At 44.9% G+C, this 18,028-nt stretch overlaps 1 protein-coding gene across 17 annotated transcripts in view; it reads right to left on the minus strand.

Moving 5' to 3' along the window:
* Positions 1-18,028, minus strand: part of LOC132909167 (regulating synaptic membrane exocytosis protein 2) — a 69,043-nt gene that overhangs the window by 21,920 nt on the left and 29,095 nt on the right. For 10 of the 17 annotated variants that reach the window (XM_060963797.1, XM_060963793.1, XM_060963790.1 and 7 more), the window contains 9 exons: positions 16,538-16,751; positions 15,851-16,040; positions 9,228-9,441; positions 8,287-8,550; positions 7,408-7,455; positions 5,399-5,663; positions 4,457-4,708; positions 3,719-3,904; positions 87-116 (listed from right to left, as the gene is read on the minus strand). In XM_060963797.1, coding sequence (XP_060819780.1) covers positions 87-116; positions 3,719-3,904; positions 4,457-4,708; positions 5,399-5,663; positions 7,408-7,455; positions 8,287-8,550; positions 9,228-9,441; positions 15,851-16,040; positions 16,538-16,751 — 1,663 coding nt within the window. The remainder of the gene's footprint in view (positions 1-86; positions 117-3,718; positions 3,905-4,456; positions 4,709-5,398; positions 5,664-7,407; positions 7,456-8,286; positions 8,551-9,227; positions 9,442-15,850; positions 16,041-16,537; positions 16,752-18,028) is intronic. The other 7 variants (XM_060963791.1, XM_060963795.1, XM_060963792.1 and 4 more) reach the window with 7 other exon arrangements.

The raw sequence follows: 18,028 nt of genomic DNA on the forward strand, positions 1-18,028 counted from the left end.
TTTAACTTAGCGGTGAGGATGCAAGAACGTGTGTGACTGCGTGATTCGTGAGAGAGAGGAGGAAATATAAGTTTGAATGGCCGTACCGCTTATAATTTGACGGCATATTATGAAACCTAAAAAATAAACAACAGAACAGATAAATAACAAAGAAAATCAATAGACGGGATGGCTAGCGCCAACGCGAGAAATTACGGCTCGTTAGAATGTTTTGTTTCTCGTTAGAAGAATCATCGTTAACGCGATACTGGGTACTATAGACGTTCCTCGATTATCGATTGAACGAGAAAAAAAAAGATAAAGAATATCTACACCGTGCCCTCGAAAACGGGCTGAAAGAACGTAGCGGTGAAAGAAAAGAGAGTAATCTGACTGTACGACACGTCGCGGCCGCCGACTCAACCGACGATGGATTTATTAATGTAACCAGTGAAACCCCTTCGGATAATCCTATTAGGTGATATTGAAGGTTATTAAATATCTGCACACCGTACGATCGGCTCCCTCGGATGTCGCCGGATGTTTCAATTATTAGCAGCGCGCGTGTCTTTCTGTGGGCTCGCCTCGACCGTATCTCGCCGTATCATCGCCATTCAATGGGGATGAAACGGATAGGGAGAAGAAGAGGGGAGAAAAAATTGGTCAGCGACTCGCAGATTGAGGCCAGCGTGGATTAACGAGGCATGCACGCCGTTCCGATTCGTTTCTACAGATTCCTCGACGTAGCGACCTCGAGGTGATCGCGGAAGCGACGTGCGTGCTCGATGAAAAATTGAACAAACCGGCCGCGAAATTTTCAACGAAGAAGATCCGGCAACTTTTCCTTCGTGGGCTTTCGACGCTGTGTCGTGCAATTTTCAACGAGTCCCCGGCAAACTTACGGATATTATTATTCGAGCACCCTCGAATCGAAGAGGGTCGGACCAGATAAGGCGATTGATTACAAACGAAAACGAACGAGCTTGCAGGCGGAGTTTCCTGCCGGCATGGCAATCGCATTACTCCTCTACGAGAACCAGAGAACGCTCTCGAGGGAACGTGGCTCGAGAATTTCAAGCATCATCCGTGGAATAAATTTACAAAGGTTCGACCAATTAGAACCGAGAACGGTAACCGAGAGACACAAACGGACGAGGGACAAAGCGGCAGCGAGTTCCGAGGCACGGAGATTCCTTCCTTCTTCGATATTTCCTCCTTGCAACGGCACGGACGAGTGGTAACCTCGTGGTTCTTCGATCTTCAACGGTTCTTTGAGCGGTCTTCGAATTAGGGCCACGAGTAATTCAAACAATGCTATACGATAATTAGCTCACACTCGATGTTGCTTTTCTTCCGCGTCACACGCGTTCGCTACTTCGCCACCGTTACACACATCGAAACACTGAATTTCCCCGTAGGAGAAACTAACACTCGGATAAAAGGATATATGGTCCAGTCTTTGCGGGTGTAAATCAGCAAATTCGAAGCTAGTCAGAGATCCTGGCGAGTTTAAAAGGAAGTCGATTAACTCGTCAGAGGCCCTGACCTATACCCTCGCGAGTCACTGGATTCGAAAGATACCGGTGGCCACGAAATTCAGGGGAAATTGAATGAATTGCGGGCCGTGCCCTCTGTGCAAACGACAAAAAACTTTATTAAGCGTCTCGTTCAAAGTGAATTTGTTTAGACACGCCGTTTACCACCGTCCGTAGCCGTGGGCTTCGTTTCGTATCCTCTTTGTTTTACCCTTTTTTCTCCCAGTTTGCTCACCCTTCCGTTTTTCACCCCCTGTCGGTTTCAACTCCGCCACTTTGTCGATAGTCCGTGTTTCTTTCTTTTTTTTCTCGTTTCCTCGGAGAAAAATAAAGAACCGGGATATTCGAGGGAAAGCACTTTGCACTCACAAATAACGATCGGACGTCATCGTTGGAATATTAATATGGATACGAGGCTCAGGGGCTGGCTTCCGCAGCCAGCGGTGGTTGCAGGCCAACTGGCATGTCAATTGGCTTGTTGCCCAGTTTTATAACTTGGCTCACGGCCTCTCTCCTCTCCCTTTCTCTAATTCTCTTTCTCGTTCCCACAACCCTCCCTCTCCCACCTACACCTTTATTCGCACACCTCTCACTCCCGCCGCATTGTCTCTGTCTCTGTCTGCCTTTCGTCGTTGTGGTCGTCGCCTTTACGTCATGGCGACGCCGCCTTCCGCAAGCACAACAGACAAAAATGCTCCTCTTTCAATCATCCGGAGATTCACCTGGTGAGATCGGTCTCAGCCGACTTGGAGCAACTAAGCCGCGTAAACACCCTGCTCCCCTTCGGACTCCGTTATTCACACCCTCTAACACGAGTATAGTTCATGCACAAGTTTTCCAAAAGTCGAACTTTGGAGAAATTACAGAATTTGATTGGAATAACGAAGAATCGATATATGATATCAATAATCGATGAAATATTTATCAGTGTGTAAACACGATATCGTCCGAAATAACAGGAATTGCACGATCAATCCTGGACCATCCCTTACGCACGCCTGAGCCGTGTGTCTCCTCAATGAACCGGAAGAGGTGCAACCATGCAAGAAAGAGCAACGATGCATGGAAGGAACGTTCGAATTGCGGCTAATCTCGAGTAGCGGCGTCGGCTCGTCTTATTGACGATTAAGACCAAGTCGCACGCTACCGAGGGAATAACCATTACGTCGACAGTTGCGGTGTCGGTTACGGAACCTGTAAACGAGATCTTAAGCCGGGAATAGGAACTCTCGAACAGATTAGTAACGCGATTTCTGTTGGCCAAGGACATCGGCACGCTACTCCCGTTAAGTATCATTAATTCCTGATGAACTGCACTGGTTCAGCCACGTGGGACCTTGCACGACACAGCCCTCTCTCTCTCTCTCTCTCCGCTTCTCGACAAATTCTTCGTCGCCCGTTCAAGACGGTCCGTGGATCGATTAAGAGGAACCGACGCGCGTTAATCTCGTGGTCTCCTCTTCAGCTTGCGGCCAACGCGAGGCACACTATCGAACACGAGTTTGAAACCACCCCATGGATCGTTCACGTTTTCGTCGTCATTTCTTGCGTAGCTCGAACCATCTATATATTTTTCTTTCCTTTTCTTTCTTTAACGAAAGAAAGAAAATAACGTTGATATAGAAGTTAACATCTCGCTGTAAAAAGAATCGGCTCACTTTTAGAATGTTTCTTCTTAAATAAATACACTAGACTGACGAACCGAGGGTGCTACAAAAAAAAAAAAAGAGAGAGAAAACGATTACCAAAGCGCACTATGTGTCTACATGCAAATAAAGTAACGATATCTACGCGTAAATGCAACTAAACGCGTACTGTCTTTAGGGAAAACAAAAAGAAAGGAAAACGAGAAGGAGGCGGTCTCAAACTTCTTGCTCATAGCGTTAATTCTATCTGCATCTTACTATCGACGGTGTTTACGTGGATCCGCGTATACTCCCACGATGGATCGACGATGGATAGACGACGTTGACGATTATTTCTCGTTACGAAACGTTTTCAACTTTCGACTCGGGTCCCTGTTCTCGGTTATCCCGGCCGGTGTGCGGTCGTGGAAGAAGGTTTTTGCGCCGCGTCGGCCGTGAAAATAGCACGGGCTCTTCTCTCTCCCCCGGTTTTATATTATATTGTATATCGTTTCGGGGCGGTTTGGTGGAAGAGTTCTCGGGACGCGACGTAGAGAGATTTTCGAAGGATGCTCTTACCTGGAGGAACTGCCGATACTGCTTATACTGGCACCGTCAGCTGTTCTCCTTTGCTCCCTGGAGACGTCGCAGTCCGTGATATCGCATTCGGAAGTGTCAGAGTCGCTCAGCCGCGACGTCGTCGACGGTGGACTGAGATGGCAGTCCACCGGAGTTATCACCATGTCATCGGGCTCCTGATAGTATCTGTGCAACGCGAAATTTAGATCTCACGCTACGCTCTTCTCGCTAGCGCTAGGTGAAAAAGAATCAGCCGAACGGATTCGCTGAACGACGCGACGTCATTCGGAAAATACTTGCTCTTTTCGCTGCATCGTATTATTCAACGTCTTTTCATTCGTTTTTTTCTTTTTTCTTTTTCTTTATCATCTTTCCGTTGATTCAACGGGAATTAAACGTTGCCCGTATATAGACCGCGATCGTACGTGATATAGAAAAGGGTTAACGCACGTGACCGTCGACGGATTCCTTCTCCCTCAGCCTAAATACTCGGAAAAAATAGCTGCACGCCTACAGAGGCCTAGCCCTTCTCACAAGCTTTCTAGAAGACTCGGTTTACTTTTTGTTTGCATTCAGCGACTAAGAAGCGCAAAGAGTATTCGTCAGTCACCAATCTCTAAGATATCTCTCCTAGTCTCTCATTGCAACAAGCGAACGAATGCGTTGTAGCGATTGCGTCTCATCTCAGAGGCATGAAGAAGTGAAACATCCTAAGGTCTACCGAGCTGATTCACATACCCAATATGTCGGTGTTCCCCGTGGCCGGTCAGCGGATGCCATTCGGGCTCCTCGTCGAGATGAGCTGCTGCCAGTTCCAGTATCGCTTCGCCAAGAAAATCGTTCGTGTCGTACTTCCCGTAGTCCCACACGGTTACTTCCAACGCCCTTTTCCTCAGCTCTGGCCTCCTGATTCCATCGTAGATGAACGTTTGGTTCCACTTTGGATCGTTCGTGTTCGCCAACGTCTTCGTTCGTCTCTTCGACTTTTCGCTGCATCGGGACACGAATTACATAGAAGGGTGAATGATAGAACACGTCCTTGATACGTTCGTAGAATCGACGTGCAAATGGGGCGATACCAGACGATCGATGTCGAGCATTAACAAGACAACGCCACTTCGAGGGAGGGAAACGAAACAGTGGTTGGGGAACTCTGGTGTAGCAGCGAGACCGTTTGGCAGCCCGGCCAAGTTCAACGGCTATCTTTTGGCTCGCGAACGCTTCTTTAGGAAATGATTTATCTCGAAAGCAGGACAGTTTCGACTTCGACATGATCGCACTGTTGTCCACGACGCGCATAAACGCCCTCGCGAAATCTTTGCCCGGCGCCATCGAGCATCGTGTGCTCGATTCTTTCTGTATTCTACTCTACGAAAAGGATGGAAATTTCCGTCGGTGATTTGAAACGCACGCTCGTGGCCCATAAAGATCTATACACCGTCCGTTTATCGACATTCGACGAGAAAAACGAAGCACGTTCTCCATCGAGAATCTCTCGCAGAAAACGAAGAAACTCGTTCCAGCGCCGGAACATAACTTTTTTTTTTCTTATAAAATATCGCTCGTTCGTAACGTAGGATAGGAGGAATAGAATTATTTAAGAAGAAACAAGTTGGTGCAAGACAAAATACAGCACACGTAGAGGCGTACTCAGTTTCTGGGCCAATCGAGCTCACTCACCTCTTGTCCGGAAGCAGGAAGATCTTGGCGTAGGGATTTCTGGGTTGGCCGTTGCTCCTGGGCGTGAGCCCAGCCGCACAGATCAACGTGACGATCAACCGTAGCGCCACGGAATCGAAGCTCAGCTTCACCTGAAGATTACCTCCGACGTTCGCATTGCCGGAAGTGTGTCGGAGGTGCCTGGCGCGTCCTTGAGCGTGAAGATCCGGCGAGCCCGGCGAGGTCACTAAAACCGAAGGTTTCTCGCGCCTCGCGTCGTATAACTCTGCAAGTGATTGTTCAGTGCCGGCTAGACTTTAGATCTTCTTCGTACACCTGGTAGAGCTTCGAACGGTGGAATTTGGGCTACGTGGTGTGTTTAAAGGGGTCTATTTATGTAATATACGATATATATATATATACATATATAAAACAGTGTAGGTATATATCGTACGTGATACGAGCATTCGCGAATGGCTAGAAAAAAGAGAAAAAAGAGGGAAGATGGCATCGTGTGCAGCTAGTTGGATGCTTCGTATCGCGGTGTACGAAAGGTGTACGCAAAATTCGCGAACGAACTCGTAAAACGTTTGGGCGAACGGGGACGTGGGTTCGACGATCTTTTACTAGGACACCGAATCTTGGAATACAGGCGGAGGTAGCCGGGGAATATTGAGTGACGTTCGAGTTTCAGGCAAATGCAAGAAATTCGAGGAACTTACGGCGAGATGTTCGATAAATTGTTATACCATGGAAAACGTTTTGCGACCACGAATTTGGATTATTCTTGGTTAGGGGAAACGGGTAGATTATACTGGGTTACAGAGATTCGACGGTAGTTCGTGCGTGCATACATCGTCTGGTGGTTGCATCCCGTGAGTTGGGAAATTTAATTCCATGGAAATTCACAGATTACTCCGGGAGGTTACGTTTAGAATGGTTGCAACCGCGTTAACCATCGAATCACTGTAAGATTCGCCGAAAACCCGTAACTTCCCTTCCATCAGCAGGGTGTAATGCAATTTGCGGGCAGATACATCCATTCCTCGGGAGATATCACAATTCACGTGCAGGATACTCTCTCGAGCTGCCGATAGCGAAAATAACGCATCCTTGTGTAGATGCATCGAACGCAGCCGGCGGATTAGCGGTAGATGCAGTAAAATGGTTCGCGGATGCGTTTATACGCAGCCCCGCGATGCAGCATGGAAAGTGCATACACGTCGGCAGTGTTGCCTTCTCTTCCGTACGTTCTCTTCCTGAAGACGTCTAGCTATCGTCAGTTTATAAAATAACACTGCTTCACAATAACAATTATTCAAACAATCGTTTTTACATTACACAGACAAAGAATGATTAAAACGCATTAATTTAATAATCGTGTTATCCACCTCGGAAACACGATGATTGATATCGTCATACAAGCGAAACGTTAGTAAACGCCTACGTTTCTTTCTTCATTTTTATAAACCTTTTTCATCGTAAATCTCGAATCGTAAAACGGTGCAGCTTTTCGAAGAGTCTATAAAGTGGGTAAATCGCAGAATGGCGCATTATATACAGAAGGATTTAAATGTATGGTCCTTCGTGGTCAACGAGGGGTAGAGATACAAAAAAAAGAAAAAAAAAAGACACAAAAGATTCACCTGTTTCAAGTTGTTGCTCCCATAAAACTATGTATCGTAAAAACGGCGGTGTTAGCAGGGGGTGCATTGGCACTACTTTCTACGTTCTACGATAACATCGATGGTATACAGAAAGCGATATAACAGTCGTAATGGTTCTCGTTAAGCATCGATCTCGATACCGGTGCACTCGATAATCGTTGCTTTTTTCGTTCTACTTTACGGTGAGAATGGTAAAACCCGTTTCGTTTTACCATTTCCCAGTGAATCTTCCTAAGATTATCGAATCAAGAAAGGAAGGAACAGAAAGATTCAAAGGGAGTAAAATACAGAACCACAAACACGGATGAGGAGAGAGACACCGATTATTTGGGATCGAGAAATTTAAGAAATTTTGAGGCCTACCCCATAGAATACATTTCTTAAGACCTGGAATACGAAAAATCATATAATCTGTGACAATATAGCGTCGTTTTTAATACGCTTAACTGTACTTATGTCTATGGTATGACTTAGGTAGGGACCCGATATTTTCTCGTATGCTCTCGTACCGATTGGTTTATCGACTTTAGCAAATTCTCTTAAAATTTCAACGATCTGGAGAAATACGGCAAATTGTATCTTGCTAAGTTAGCTCTAGAACTCTCTATACTACACAATATACTACTAAAGGTAGACTTGCTGAACGATCTACGTAACAAATCTACCACTTTTCCGACTTTATTAATATTCCAACATCGTAAAACTATACATCGTGTGCGTCATTAATTCAATGATAATGATCATCGTCGATAAATTGATATCTTTTATCGTTCAACAAGCACCTCGTACAATAACGGGAGACCGAGTACTCGTCGTGGAACGAGGTACAAGTTCTCTCTCTCTCAAACCACTACTCGTTCGCAAACTCCCATAACACATCCTAAGTGTGATCTATCGAGTAGCTGTCTGAGCTACTCCTTGATACACTGTCTACCTTCTCTACCTTGTCGTCTAAACGCGCGTTATGCTCCGGGGGCGTTTTAAATGCTATCATCATTTTTTTTCTGCATTTTAAAAACATCTGTCAGCGACCGTGTGTGTATACAGTATACTCTACGAGACATGTATATGTATTCGGGCCAGATAAGAAGGGAGGCAAAGAAGAAAAGAGAACGGCCTGAGAACAGATCCTGAGAGCGTGTGTCCAACGAGGTAGGAGGAAAGAAAAGAAACACAGTCGAAGAAGAAATAGACGAAGAAGAAGAAGGAAGGGAACGAACGAAGCTTGAAGCACATAGTCACCTTTGTGATGCGGTTGCTGTGGCCCGGATATCGTCTCCGGGTGCTTTTGTCTCCACTGGATCTGCGCGGCGATCTTCCTTGACGGCATCGGCGCTGTAGGTGTCAGCCCCGCAGGCATCGTCATCGGACCCGTCGTCGACGATAGATTCCGCGAAACTACCAGCTCCACTTGAGGCTCCTGTTTCGACTCGGCGATGATGTCGTAAACTTCACGGAAGCTTTTGCCCTGGAGGGACCTGCCGTTCCACTTGATCACCTCGTCACCTGAAATCGTTGAATGTCCGGTCTGTTCTCCTATTGGATCGCCTCCGGCACCGGGGGGAGAGGGGGTGGACAGCGGGGGATTTATTTACTTCGGACAGAGAGCCCCTCGCTGGAAATGCTACCGAGGTTTCCCAATGGATCGGGGTATGCAAGGGGATGGTATTTGGAGCTTTTGTGGAGGAAAAGTCCTGACACGGTGATTCTAGCTTCAGGTGATGAAACTGCGTTTGTGGCGGGTTGGATCGAACCGACGAAGGCTCTTTTGGTTTGAGGAGACGTTAAAGCACTTCGCGTTTACGTAACTTATTTAATCGTCGATAAATTTCGCCTGAACTGGAGATAGTTCGCATATTATGGATAAGGATGGTCACTTCTCGCTATATTTGCACTACCAGTAATTTAGAGTTTGCGAAGTAAATGAATATGATATAATGAACGTACAACTGAAAAATTAAATCGTTCTCTAGAAGCTTTTGGTTCGAATTGTCGCTCAAAATAACATATTAAATAACAGTGCCAAAGCTCTTTTCAGAAAATGCATATAGAATCGCTTTGTCTTTCTCTGAAATACTCTACGAATCACAGAGTCGATGAAACAGTTGGTCGAAGCTAGGAAGGAGGAAAGCTTTTGGAGGCACAGGATTCTAGGGCACCGAGGTTAAATTTATCGTTCTTACCGGGTCTCAGTTGACCTTCTATGTCAGCCGTGCTACCCTTCTTGACCTTCTCGATGACGGCGCCCATAGAGCCATCCTCCAACAGTTTGCCGCCGACCACTTTCAGCCCCAGTATGCTACTACTGCTTCCGGAGCCGCTTCCGGGCTGCTTTCGCAACACCATATGGCCAATGATCTTCTGACCGTCTCTGCTCACTTGCCAGGATAACGGATGCTACGAAGCGCGGAGAACGGTTTTTCTTTGGTTTTTTTCTTTGCTTTTCATTGTCAGACTTCTGTCGCGGATTCGCGTGAGATGAGAAGAAGGTGGGTGGAAGGGACGCGTGTCTTCTCACGCCGAAGAACTTGGAAACCAAATGCGATGCGAAACGGAATCTCCGGAGGATTCGTGTCTGGTAATATCGTGCATTGGTTTCCAAATTCCTGGCGTGACTCGACTGATCGCTATGAAAGTAATTCGTGAAACGGACTGTGACGTTGATGGATTCAAGCTGACCTTCCTGGAAGAATATCCTGCGCCTGCCGGATTGTATAGCGTTAATCAAGCCACCAAAGGAACTCGGTATCGATCGCGTCATCAGTCGCAGGATATTTCTGTCGCAGGGCATTCTGATGAAAGAGAAGCTGAAGAGAATGATGGTAGCCTTCGTGGGCGATGCGATGCGCGCGACACAGAGGATACTCGAATCTTGTTATCGATTCAATTGTAATATACATGGCTATGTTACACAAATTTCGTAAATGTTTAACGATCGAAATATTTCATTCGAGTATTCTCCAGATTTACAAAAACGTGTTCGTATGTGAAGTGACTCTACATGTTTAAGAGCGAATGGTAGAACGATCAAGCTCGACAAAAGGAGAAAGCACGCTATCGTACATCTAATGATCGTACATCTATACATTATGAATAGTTACTATGTTCATGCTTTGCGACATGCTTTATCAACAGGCATACGAGCAGAAAAGCGACAATCTGTCCCTTCGAACGTCCGATGTTCGAGGTACTCAAGGTTCCAGGCATGCGACAGCGACGTGATTGCATTTCGTAAAAGAAAAAAAAAACACCGTTGAAGTTGAGGTTTCTCTGTCGAAGAGCGACTCGACTCATCTGGTGGATCTACTTTAGGGAGAGGGGTCGCCTCCTTTCGGTTTCCAGTTGATCGTGTCGATCGTGAGTGAGTCGTGGCACTTTGATTTCGCAGACAAATATCGTAAAGTATCATTCGTACAGGAGACGATTGGTTCTATATTAAATCCTAATTTCAATCGTATCTCTCAGCTTTCATTTATTACGATACTTTGCTTAACCCCGATATAATTGGCTGCCTGAACCGTGTCACGTTTATCTTTTATTCCTCCTTGTTATTTCTTTCGTTTTTTTTTTTTTTTCTCTTTGTTTGCCCTAATTAAAGGATCTAAGGAACTTTGGATTATGCACTCGACACGGGCTTTTCTTTCCACTTTTCATTTCACGGCACAGAGTCGGATGGAATAGTTGTAATTAAATATTTCATTAACGGAGTTAAACGCGCGTTCGAAAGTTCCGTTAAGAACTCTTGTTAAACCCGAAAGAGGTCGCTTAAAATATGTCCGTTCTCCCAATATGAAATGTGAGTTTCAATCCATGATTTTTTCCCTTCCATTTTGCTTTCTCTGCCTCTATTTAAAATACGCGCAACTTAGAAACTAACACCGAGAACTAGTTTTCGTTTCATCGCTGGTACTGCACGGGTGCAGCCAATTACATCCGTGTTTCGTTTCCGGGACGCCGAGAAGTCGCGGATTTATCAAAAGACACCGCGAAACTGATCGACGAGACTTAACGAGGTCGTCGAGACTCACCACTGCTTCGGATATCCTTTGGCCGTGCTCCAATTCGATTAATTATGAAACAGGTACGCCTCTCTCAAACAACCAGCCATCCTTTCGGCCATTTTAATTGGACGTTTTGGAATGGTACCGATTCGTGAAATCCCCTATTCCTCCACGAATTGACAGTCGTCACGTTCCTAGCAGATCTCAACTTCTCAAACTATTATTTCCAAGGAAAATCAAACGAAAGGTTATGGCCAGGATTACGAAGATATATCGATATTTATAAAACAAAGTAGCATGAACGTACGTAACTTTGATTAAATGTAGCCGGGATATCGGCAAAATGGCAAACGATTATCTCGTGAAACTCTCACAAATATTGTTTCATCAACATTATCCGCTCGAATGGCGTTCGTTCATTAACAGAATCCACGCGTATCAACTACGAAATACACAATTTAATTTCGTACGATGCTTATTTTCGATCATGATGCAATTTCTAGATATTCTGATCATCGTATACGTTTATCAACTAATCGACGGTTTCTGATCATAAACGATTTTAAAAAGAGGAATCGGCGACTTGAATGGACAATGGCCCAATCCCGGAAGAAGGTCGATCTTGATTCGACGGAAGAAGTACACGAGATTCATCGCCGATGGATAAATTGCTCGATTGCCGTTCGTTTATTCGGACCGAATTTAATCTTGCTTATTTGCTTCGCATAATTGGAGCACGGCCTTTCCATCCCCTACAGTTTCCTGTCTTCTTCTATTTATCGAACGATGATCCGTAAACTGGTGATTATATCGGCTTGCCTGAAGATGCACGCGATTCGAAACTGGCCACGAGGATAATCGTTCGTTCCCGTTCGAGACAAAGATCTCTTACGAGATCAAGACGCAGGGTAATTGTAGAAACTAAAGGAGAACGATCGAGTGATATTTTCGCCGTCGAAAAAGGGGCCTCGGGAACTCGGTCACGCCGGCACCGTGACACAGCCGCAATTCCCTCGTTCTCGTTGCGGCACCGAGAATTTTTCAAGAATTACCTCGACCTCTTGGCGAGCACTGAATTGTCGTTTTTATTGCGACTCGTACAGGGTGTTCCGGACGGGCTTTAAGAAGCTATAATTTCCCTCATTTCATCGGGGAGAAACTTTGAAACATGCCCCCTCCCTGCCATTGCTACACGTGTGCTAAAAATCGATACAAGATTTCCTGCTTTATTTCATCGGGAGGAAAATTCTCTGTCGTAAAGTCGTCTCGTGAAATACTTTCCGTCTATAAATCCAATGTACGTTGCCGTAAGTATTAAGACACCTGCCATAAGTATTTGTTTAACAGAAATTCAACGCTTTCTACTTTATCTTCTAGTCACTTTATTGTAAATCTATATTATATATCATAATTTAATTACTTCAACTCTAGCCTCCTCTTGACGCCTGCTTCGCGTTTGTATGTCGCTGAATATCTCTTCTTCATGTCTTGACACAGTTTAATAAATATGTCGGGCAAATGCTTAATAAAAGAGCCAGCAAGGTTAAGATACTAAATAAAGTAAAATTTGCTAGAGTTTCCTAGTACCCAAATACTTACGGTCGATTAGTCTTTCTCTCTCGAAGTGCCGTTTAAACTGAAAGCATTGGAGACGTCTCGTCTATCGTTTTACCCACCGGGGAGAGATTCGAATCTCACGATCGTCCTTAATTCACAAGTTCGCGGAAGCTTTCTATCCGGGAACGAACGATTAATCGGGCAAACCGATGGAAACCGTCGCGGTGTTCCTATGGCTTATAAGCGGTCGGTTCCGTTCGAACGAATTCAAACGAGAGACATTCGAGACGGAGTGTGGGAAAGATTCGAAAGAATGGCCGCGCGCGGATCGAAATTCCAAGCCGATTTACGGGATCGTGTAATAACAATAACGGATAATCGAACCGTGGTTGCCCATCGACCGTCCCGACGCCGGCAAATTGACAAATACGCCCGGCAAGGAGGCTATCGGAAAACCAGCGTTTGAATGCTGCAAGCCATCCGTCCGGAACGACGATGACGAACGATGATGTCGGCCCTGTTTGCTCGACTTTTCACGCAATGACTCTAGCCTTTTTATTACTTCGATATTTTTTTAAACAGCGCTTATCTTCGGTTAATCTTGAAATGGTAGAGTAGAACTTGCTTCATTTTACGATTGATTGAGAGTTTAATAAGAGGACGATAAATCTTAATGGTTTAGACGATTTTATATCGTGTTATATTCTACGCTGCTGGTCGTTATTATCAGTATTAGGATACGTGCTGATACTTGAGATTAGGATTATCAAACCAGATGGAATTTTTGTCTTTGCAATTACCGAATACGAGCGTTTTTGACAGTATCAGCGTTTGCTTTTATCGATACAGAAACATGATTACGTGTATTTATTTACTCTGGTTATATTGAGTTAATTCTGATTAACTGTGTCAACATAGCGATATCATTCACATCATGAGTGTCCTATAATATGGAATACCAGATAAACTAAAATTTAGAATTTTCGAATGAATGTGGACTATTCAAATACGTACAACCAGCAGTATATCATTAGAAATTTATCGTTTCAATTTCGTTCTACCAAATGAAGATGAAAAACTGAAGAAAGGAGCGATTATATTGGCAATCTAAGCTCTTCTTAAACATTCTTCGCTTTAAAGTTGTAAGGGGCCAGCGGCGAAGAGAATAATCTTTTCTCGCGAAAAACAAGCTCATAAAAAACGAGTTTCCAATTAACAGCGACGTTCCGTTTTCGAAAATTCGTCAAACGAAACGGCTCGACGGTGATCCCGTGGAAACTTGATTAAACGTGGTCGCGCTCTCTCGCCTCTGAACCCCTGCTCGTTTAATAACGCGAAGCGATATATCGTAGCGGGATGTATCGTGTGGTGAATGAACAGTGGCGATGTGAGGGTTTGGATGAGAGTCGGGTGTATCGCGAGACGACGTTTCACACGAGTCGTCGGAACGGCGCTGTGAAACTAGCGAAGAACGCGAAACGATCGATAACTAGGACAGAAACGTCTCTCTAGAATATCCGGAGGATGGAGATCGAGATGCGTTTTGATAAACGATTAGAAAGGCAATCGATAAATGAGCTGAGAAGTCGATAAATGACGAGAGAACGTGAGATCCGGTTTGCTGGCGTTCCGTTGAGTCGCGTCGTTTGATCCAAGAGAAGAACATATATATATATATAATACGTGGCTAGTTTAAGAAAAATGAAATGATGAAAGAGAGAGAAAGAGAGAGAATGGGGGGTACGCGAAGAAAGCATCCTATATTCTATGTCGCTATATCACGGCAGGGGAGGTTTTTTGGGCGAGGCCCGAGAGCTTGTTAGTGGTGAGATCAATCCAAGACTCATGCGATCAGGTGCGATCAACTATGTTTGCCAGGAACGTTGCATTCCCAACGTGTTTCGTCAAATACTCTCGCTCCGTGACACGTGTCGCTGATTGCTAGAAAGACGCTCGACGAAAGGAGGTCCGAAGGACTTTGCACGCAATAGTAGCAACCAGTATTCAGTTAATGATCTCGATTTATATATATATATATATATATATAAATATTATAAATATATATATATTATATATATAGGACATATAAGATATATATACATATATATGTATTATGTATACTATATAGAAACTGGTGCGTCGGAAAGTAATGTCGTAACGAAAAGGACGCGAATCCAAGCACGGAAGCCTTCAAGCTCGAAGTTTGGGGGTGAATCGAGCAAAAGAGGTTTCTTCGTCGTACGAAGTATCGCGTTAATGTAGTATGAAATGACAAAGAAAGAAAGAAAGAAAGAAAGAAAGTGGAAAAACATATAGAGATTGAAAAAAAGAAAATTGTATGTGTTTGAAGTAAGACGCGTCAAGGCGCGATTGGAGACGGGATCTTTCCCTCCCTGAAACTTCGGCTCGCCCGGCATTTGACTTACGTCGAATTAATTAACCCCTTCGTTACGCATTCGATTCTATGTGTGGTCGAGTTGACGTTCCATCTTGCGAACGAGATCAACGAACAAAGCGTCTAAGGCAAATTACATCTACGGTGCTACCGTACGCTACTAAATAACTATCCAAAAAAAAAAAAAAAAAAAAGAAAAAAAAAAGAAGACGAAACGTAAAGAGAATCATATTTGCCATCGAACATTCGACGGGCTCTAAAACGCGTGGCCGTGAACGAAAGGGTTAAGTTGAAACGTTACTAAAACTACTACACTAATGGTACATGAACCAATCAAATATTATCAGGCACTAAACAGACCACGGAGATAATCATCGTTCTATGTATCTCTCTTCGCTAAAGCTATGTGAGAAGCAAGGAACGAGGAAGAATTAAAAAAACCGTATTCCACTTTGGACGACAGAGATCCGCGACGGTTTTCTATGCGCCATTCATACAAGTTCGGCGCGATTCACGCGGCAGGAAAAAAAAGTAGAGCTTGTAAAATTTGTAAGCGTGTCAATTGTTTCTTCTTTTACTTTTCTTTTTTTTATTTTTCTTTTTTTTTTCTCTCTCGACACACGCGCGACAGAGACCCCTTTTACTCGATCATCCACCGGCTATTTTCGTTCTCCTAAGTGTATACTTCTAATCGAAAGCGACTGCCTGGCCATGTTTTGTACTCGAGAGAAACTCGAGAGTCAAGAGAAACCGATGGAACTCTAGCCTGTATATGTGTGTTGTTCGATCGACAAGCAAAAGTATATTGCCGAATGTGATCGATCGATGCGAAAGTCGAGTAACGGGCCCGTACCTTGGGCAGGTCGCCCCTGTTGCTGTCCTCACTGCTCGTGAACGTGCTAGAGGTGTCTATTCCGGAGTCTTTGGTCGCGCTGTCTTGGCTACCTTGCCGATCGGCCTCCCAAGACCAATCCTCCTGAGGGCCGCCGACATTGGTCCCACCGTGAAATCGCACTGTCTTTTTCCCCCTCCTCTCCGTGAACCTAATGGACACGCCACATACACAGGAGATACGAGAACGTGTGTGTCTGTGGTAACTGTGTGTTCGTCTGCGAGTGTTCTCTTTAACATGGATGTATATATATACGGTGTTGTTTGTATAGTGTCCCGTTTACAGTTTCGCACTCTATCATGTGTCTAATACTTTCGAACTCAGAGACAGAGCTCCTATGCTACGTAACGATCTTTGATCCCGAGTTTGCCAGAGACGGCGAATTCGCGTGACTCGAAATAATTATATTACTGAACAATTAAAGATCCATCATCGTTTGATTCAATAACACGTGAGAATGAAAGAAAAGACACGTTGGAAATTTTGCATCCAGGTATCGCCAGAGACTGGCAATCCCGGGACGACCGACGCGAACAGCGCGAAAGAAACGAGCCAAAAACAAAAACAGAATCGAAATTATAGGATACTCGAGAGATAGAAAGTTTCTATGGAGAAACGAACGCACGATCGCCAATTTTACACACGCACCTCCTACTGTCGGAGCGCCACTCGTCGCCACTCCTTCGGAAGCTCCGTCTCACGAGAGTGCTCTCCTCTTTTCGCGGCTCTCGCGGTGGATGATGACCGTTATATTCGATGGTCATCGCGGCCATGTTGTGGTGCCCGTTGTGAGGTCCGTTGTGCCTACGTCCACCGCTGGACATTGATATCGGACCTCCCGTATGTTGGTAGTACCCCTTCCCTACAGTAGATCCAAAACGTTTTCGTTTCCTCTGCTTTCTTTCTCTGCTATCCGATTAACCGTCACATCTTTAACTCTATTCTCTACCATATCATTTATCCCCATTTATCTCTCGTTTACTTCGCAATCCCTTTGTTTCCTTAACTTCCAACCCCTTACTTAATCCTTGGTAAGTTTGCCAGACTCATGAAAATTCTACGTCCGAACACGTCCTATTACAACACCGTCACGTCGTTCCTAATCAGAGGCCTAGCGAAAGCTAACCGCATGTCCATATTTTCCATCTATACCTTCCCTTTCTCCACCTAATTTCCTTCCACTCCGGAAAGACGTGTGCATTTTAGTGTATCGCGTTCGTTAAGTATACCTGTCGAATTAAAACCAGCCAATAGATAGGTGCAGGCTTTCCCTTTCGGGGGAAAAGTGTGCGAGGAAAACGGTGCTCGATTGGACCGGAAGTCATCCGGGAGCCGCACGGCCGCCAGAACGCCGCTGTACACGCTTCGGTGTGTGCAAGGGTGTGTGTTGTATGTGTGTGTACGTATGTGTGCGTGCATGATAGCGATGCCGTTTCTCGAAAAAGCGACCACAAAGTTTCCTGCCTGGGGACTTACGTATATTTAGGTGAGACATCGAAAGACAGAATTCCGCACGCTTCAGGCGAATCGTAGACGATGTCTGATTCCCTTGAGAAACAGTCGTTCGATGAACGTATGATTCGATCGTGAAAGGCTGAATCGTCGGAGGGAAACGCTAGCGTGCGAGAATTCACGGACACGGAGTGGAACGTTTCGGAATAATATAGGGGCACACGAGATAAAATTTTCGTCGTAGTTACACAGTATCGCATGTATGGGTAGAGAACGTGGGTCTTCGAGACGAACATCGAAGCAACAGAATGTGAGAATGTCGGGAGTATTCTTTGGTGGGCGATTTGTGTACGTGGCGTGAGTGAGGTGTAAACGATAAGATACTTGTATACCTGTGCACGATTCGTAGCCGTCCAAAGTAGAACAAATAAAATCTGTTACAGCTCTGCCGACCGATCGCACTTGCACGTCGAGACATTCGAGAATCCTCTTCTCGTTTACGCGAGTTTTAATCCGTCACGAATTATCGCAAAATTTCTCTGTTTGATTCTTTTCGTTAAAGTCTGAAGTTAGAAAAAAGGAGGGCGAACGTTCCGTTTCGTTAGATTCGTGAAAAATCAATTTCCAGCAATCGCCGATGATTGAAAGAAACATGACGCCATGTGAGCGCACACGTGTCCCTTGGCA

This window comes from Bombus pascuorum, chromosome 7 (assembly GCF_905332965.1).
Source record: "Bombus pascuorum chromosome 7, iyBomPasc1.1, whole genome shotgun sequence".
In the NCBI taxonomy this organism is placed as follows: domain Eukaryota; kingdom Metazoa; phylum Arthropoda; class Insecta; order Hymenoptera; family Apidae; genus Bombus; species Bombus pascuorum.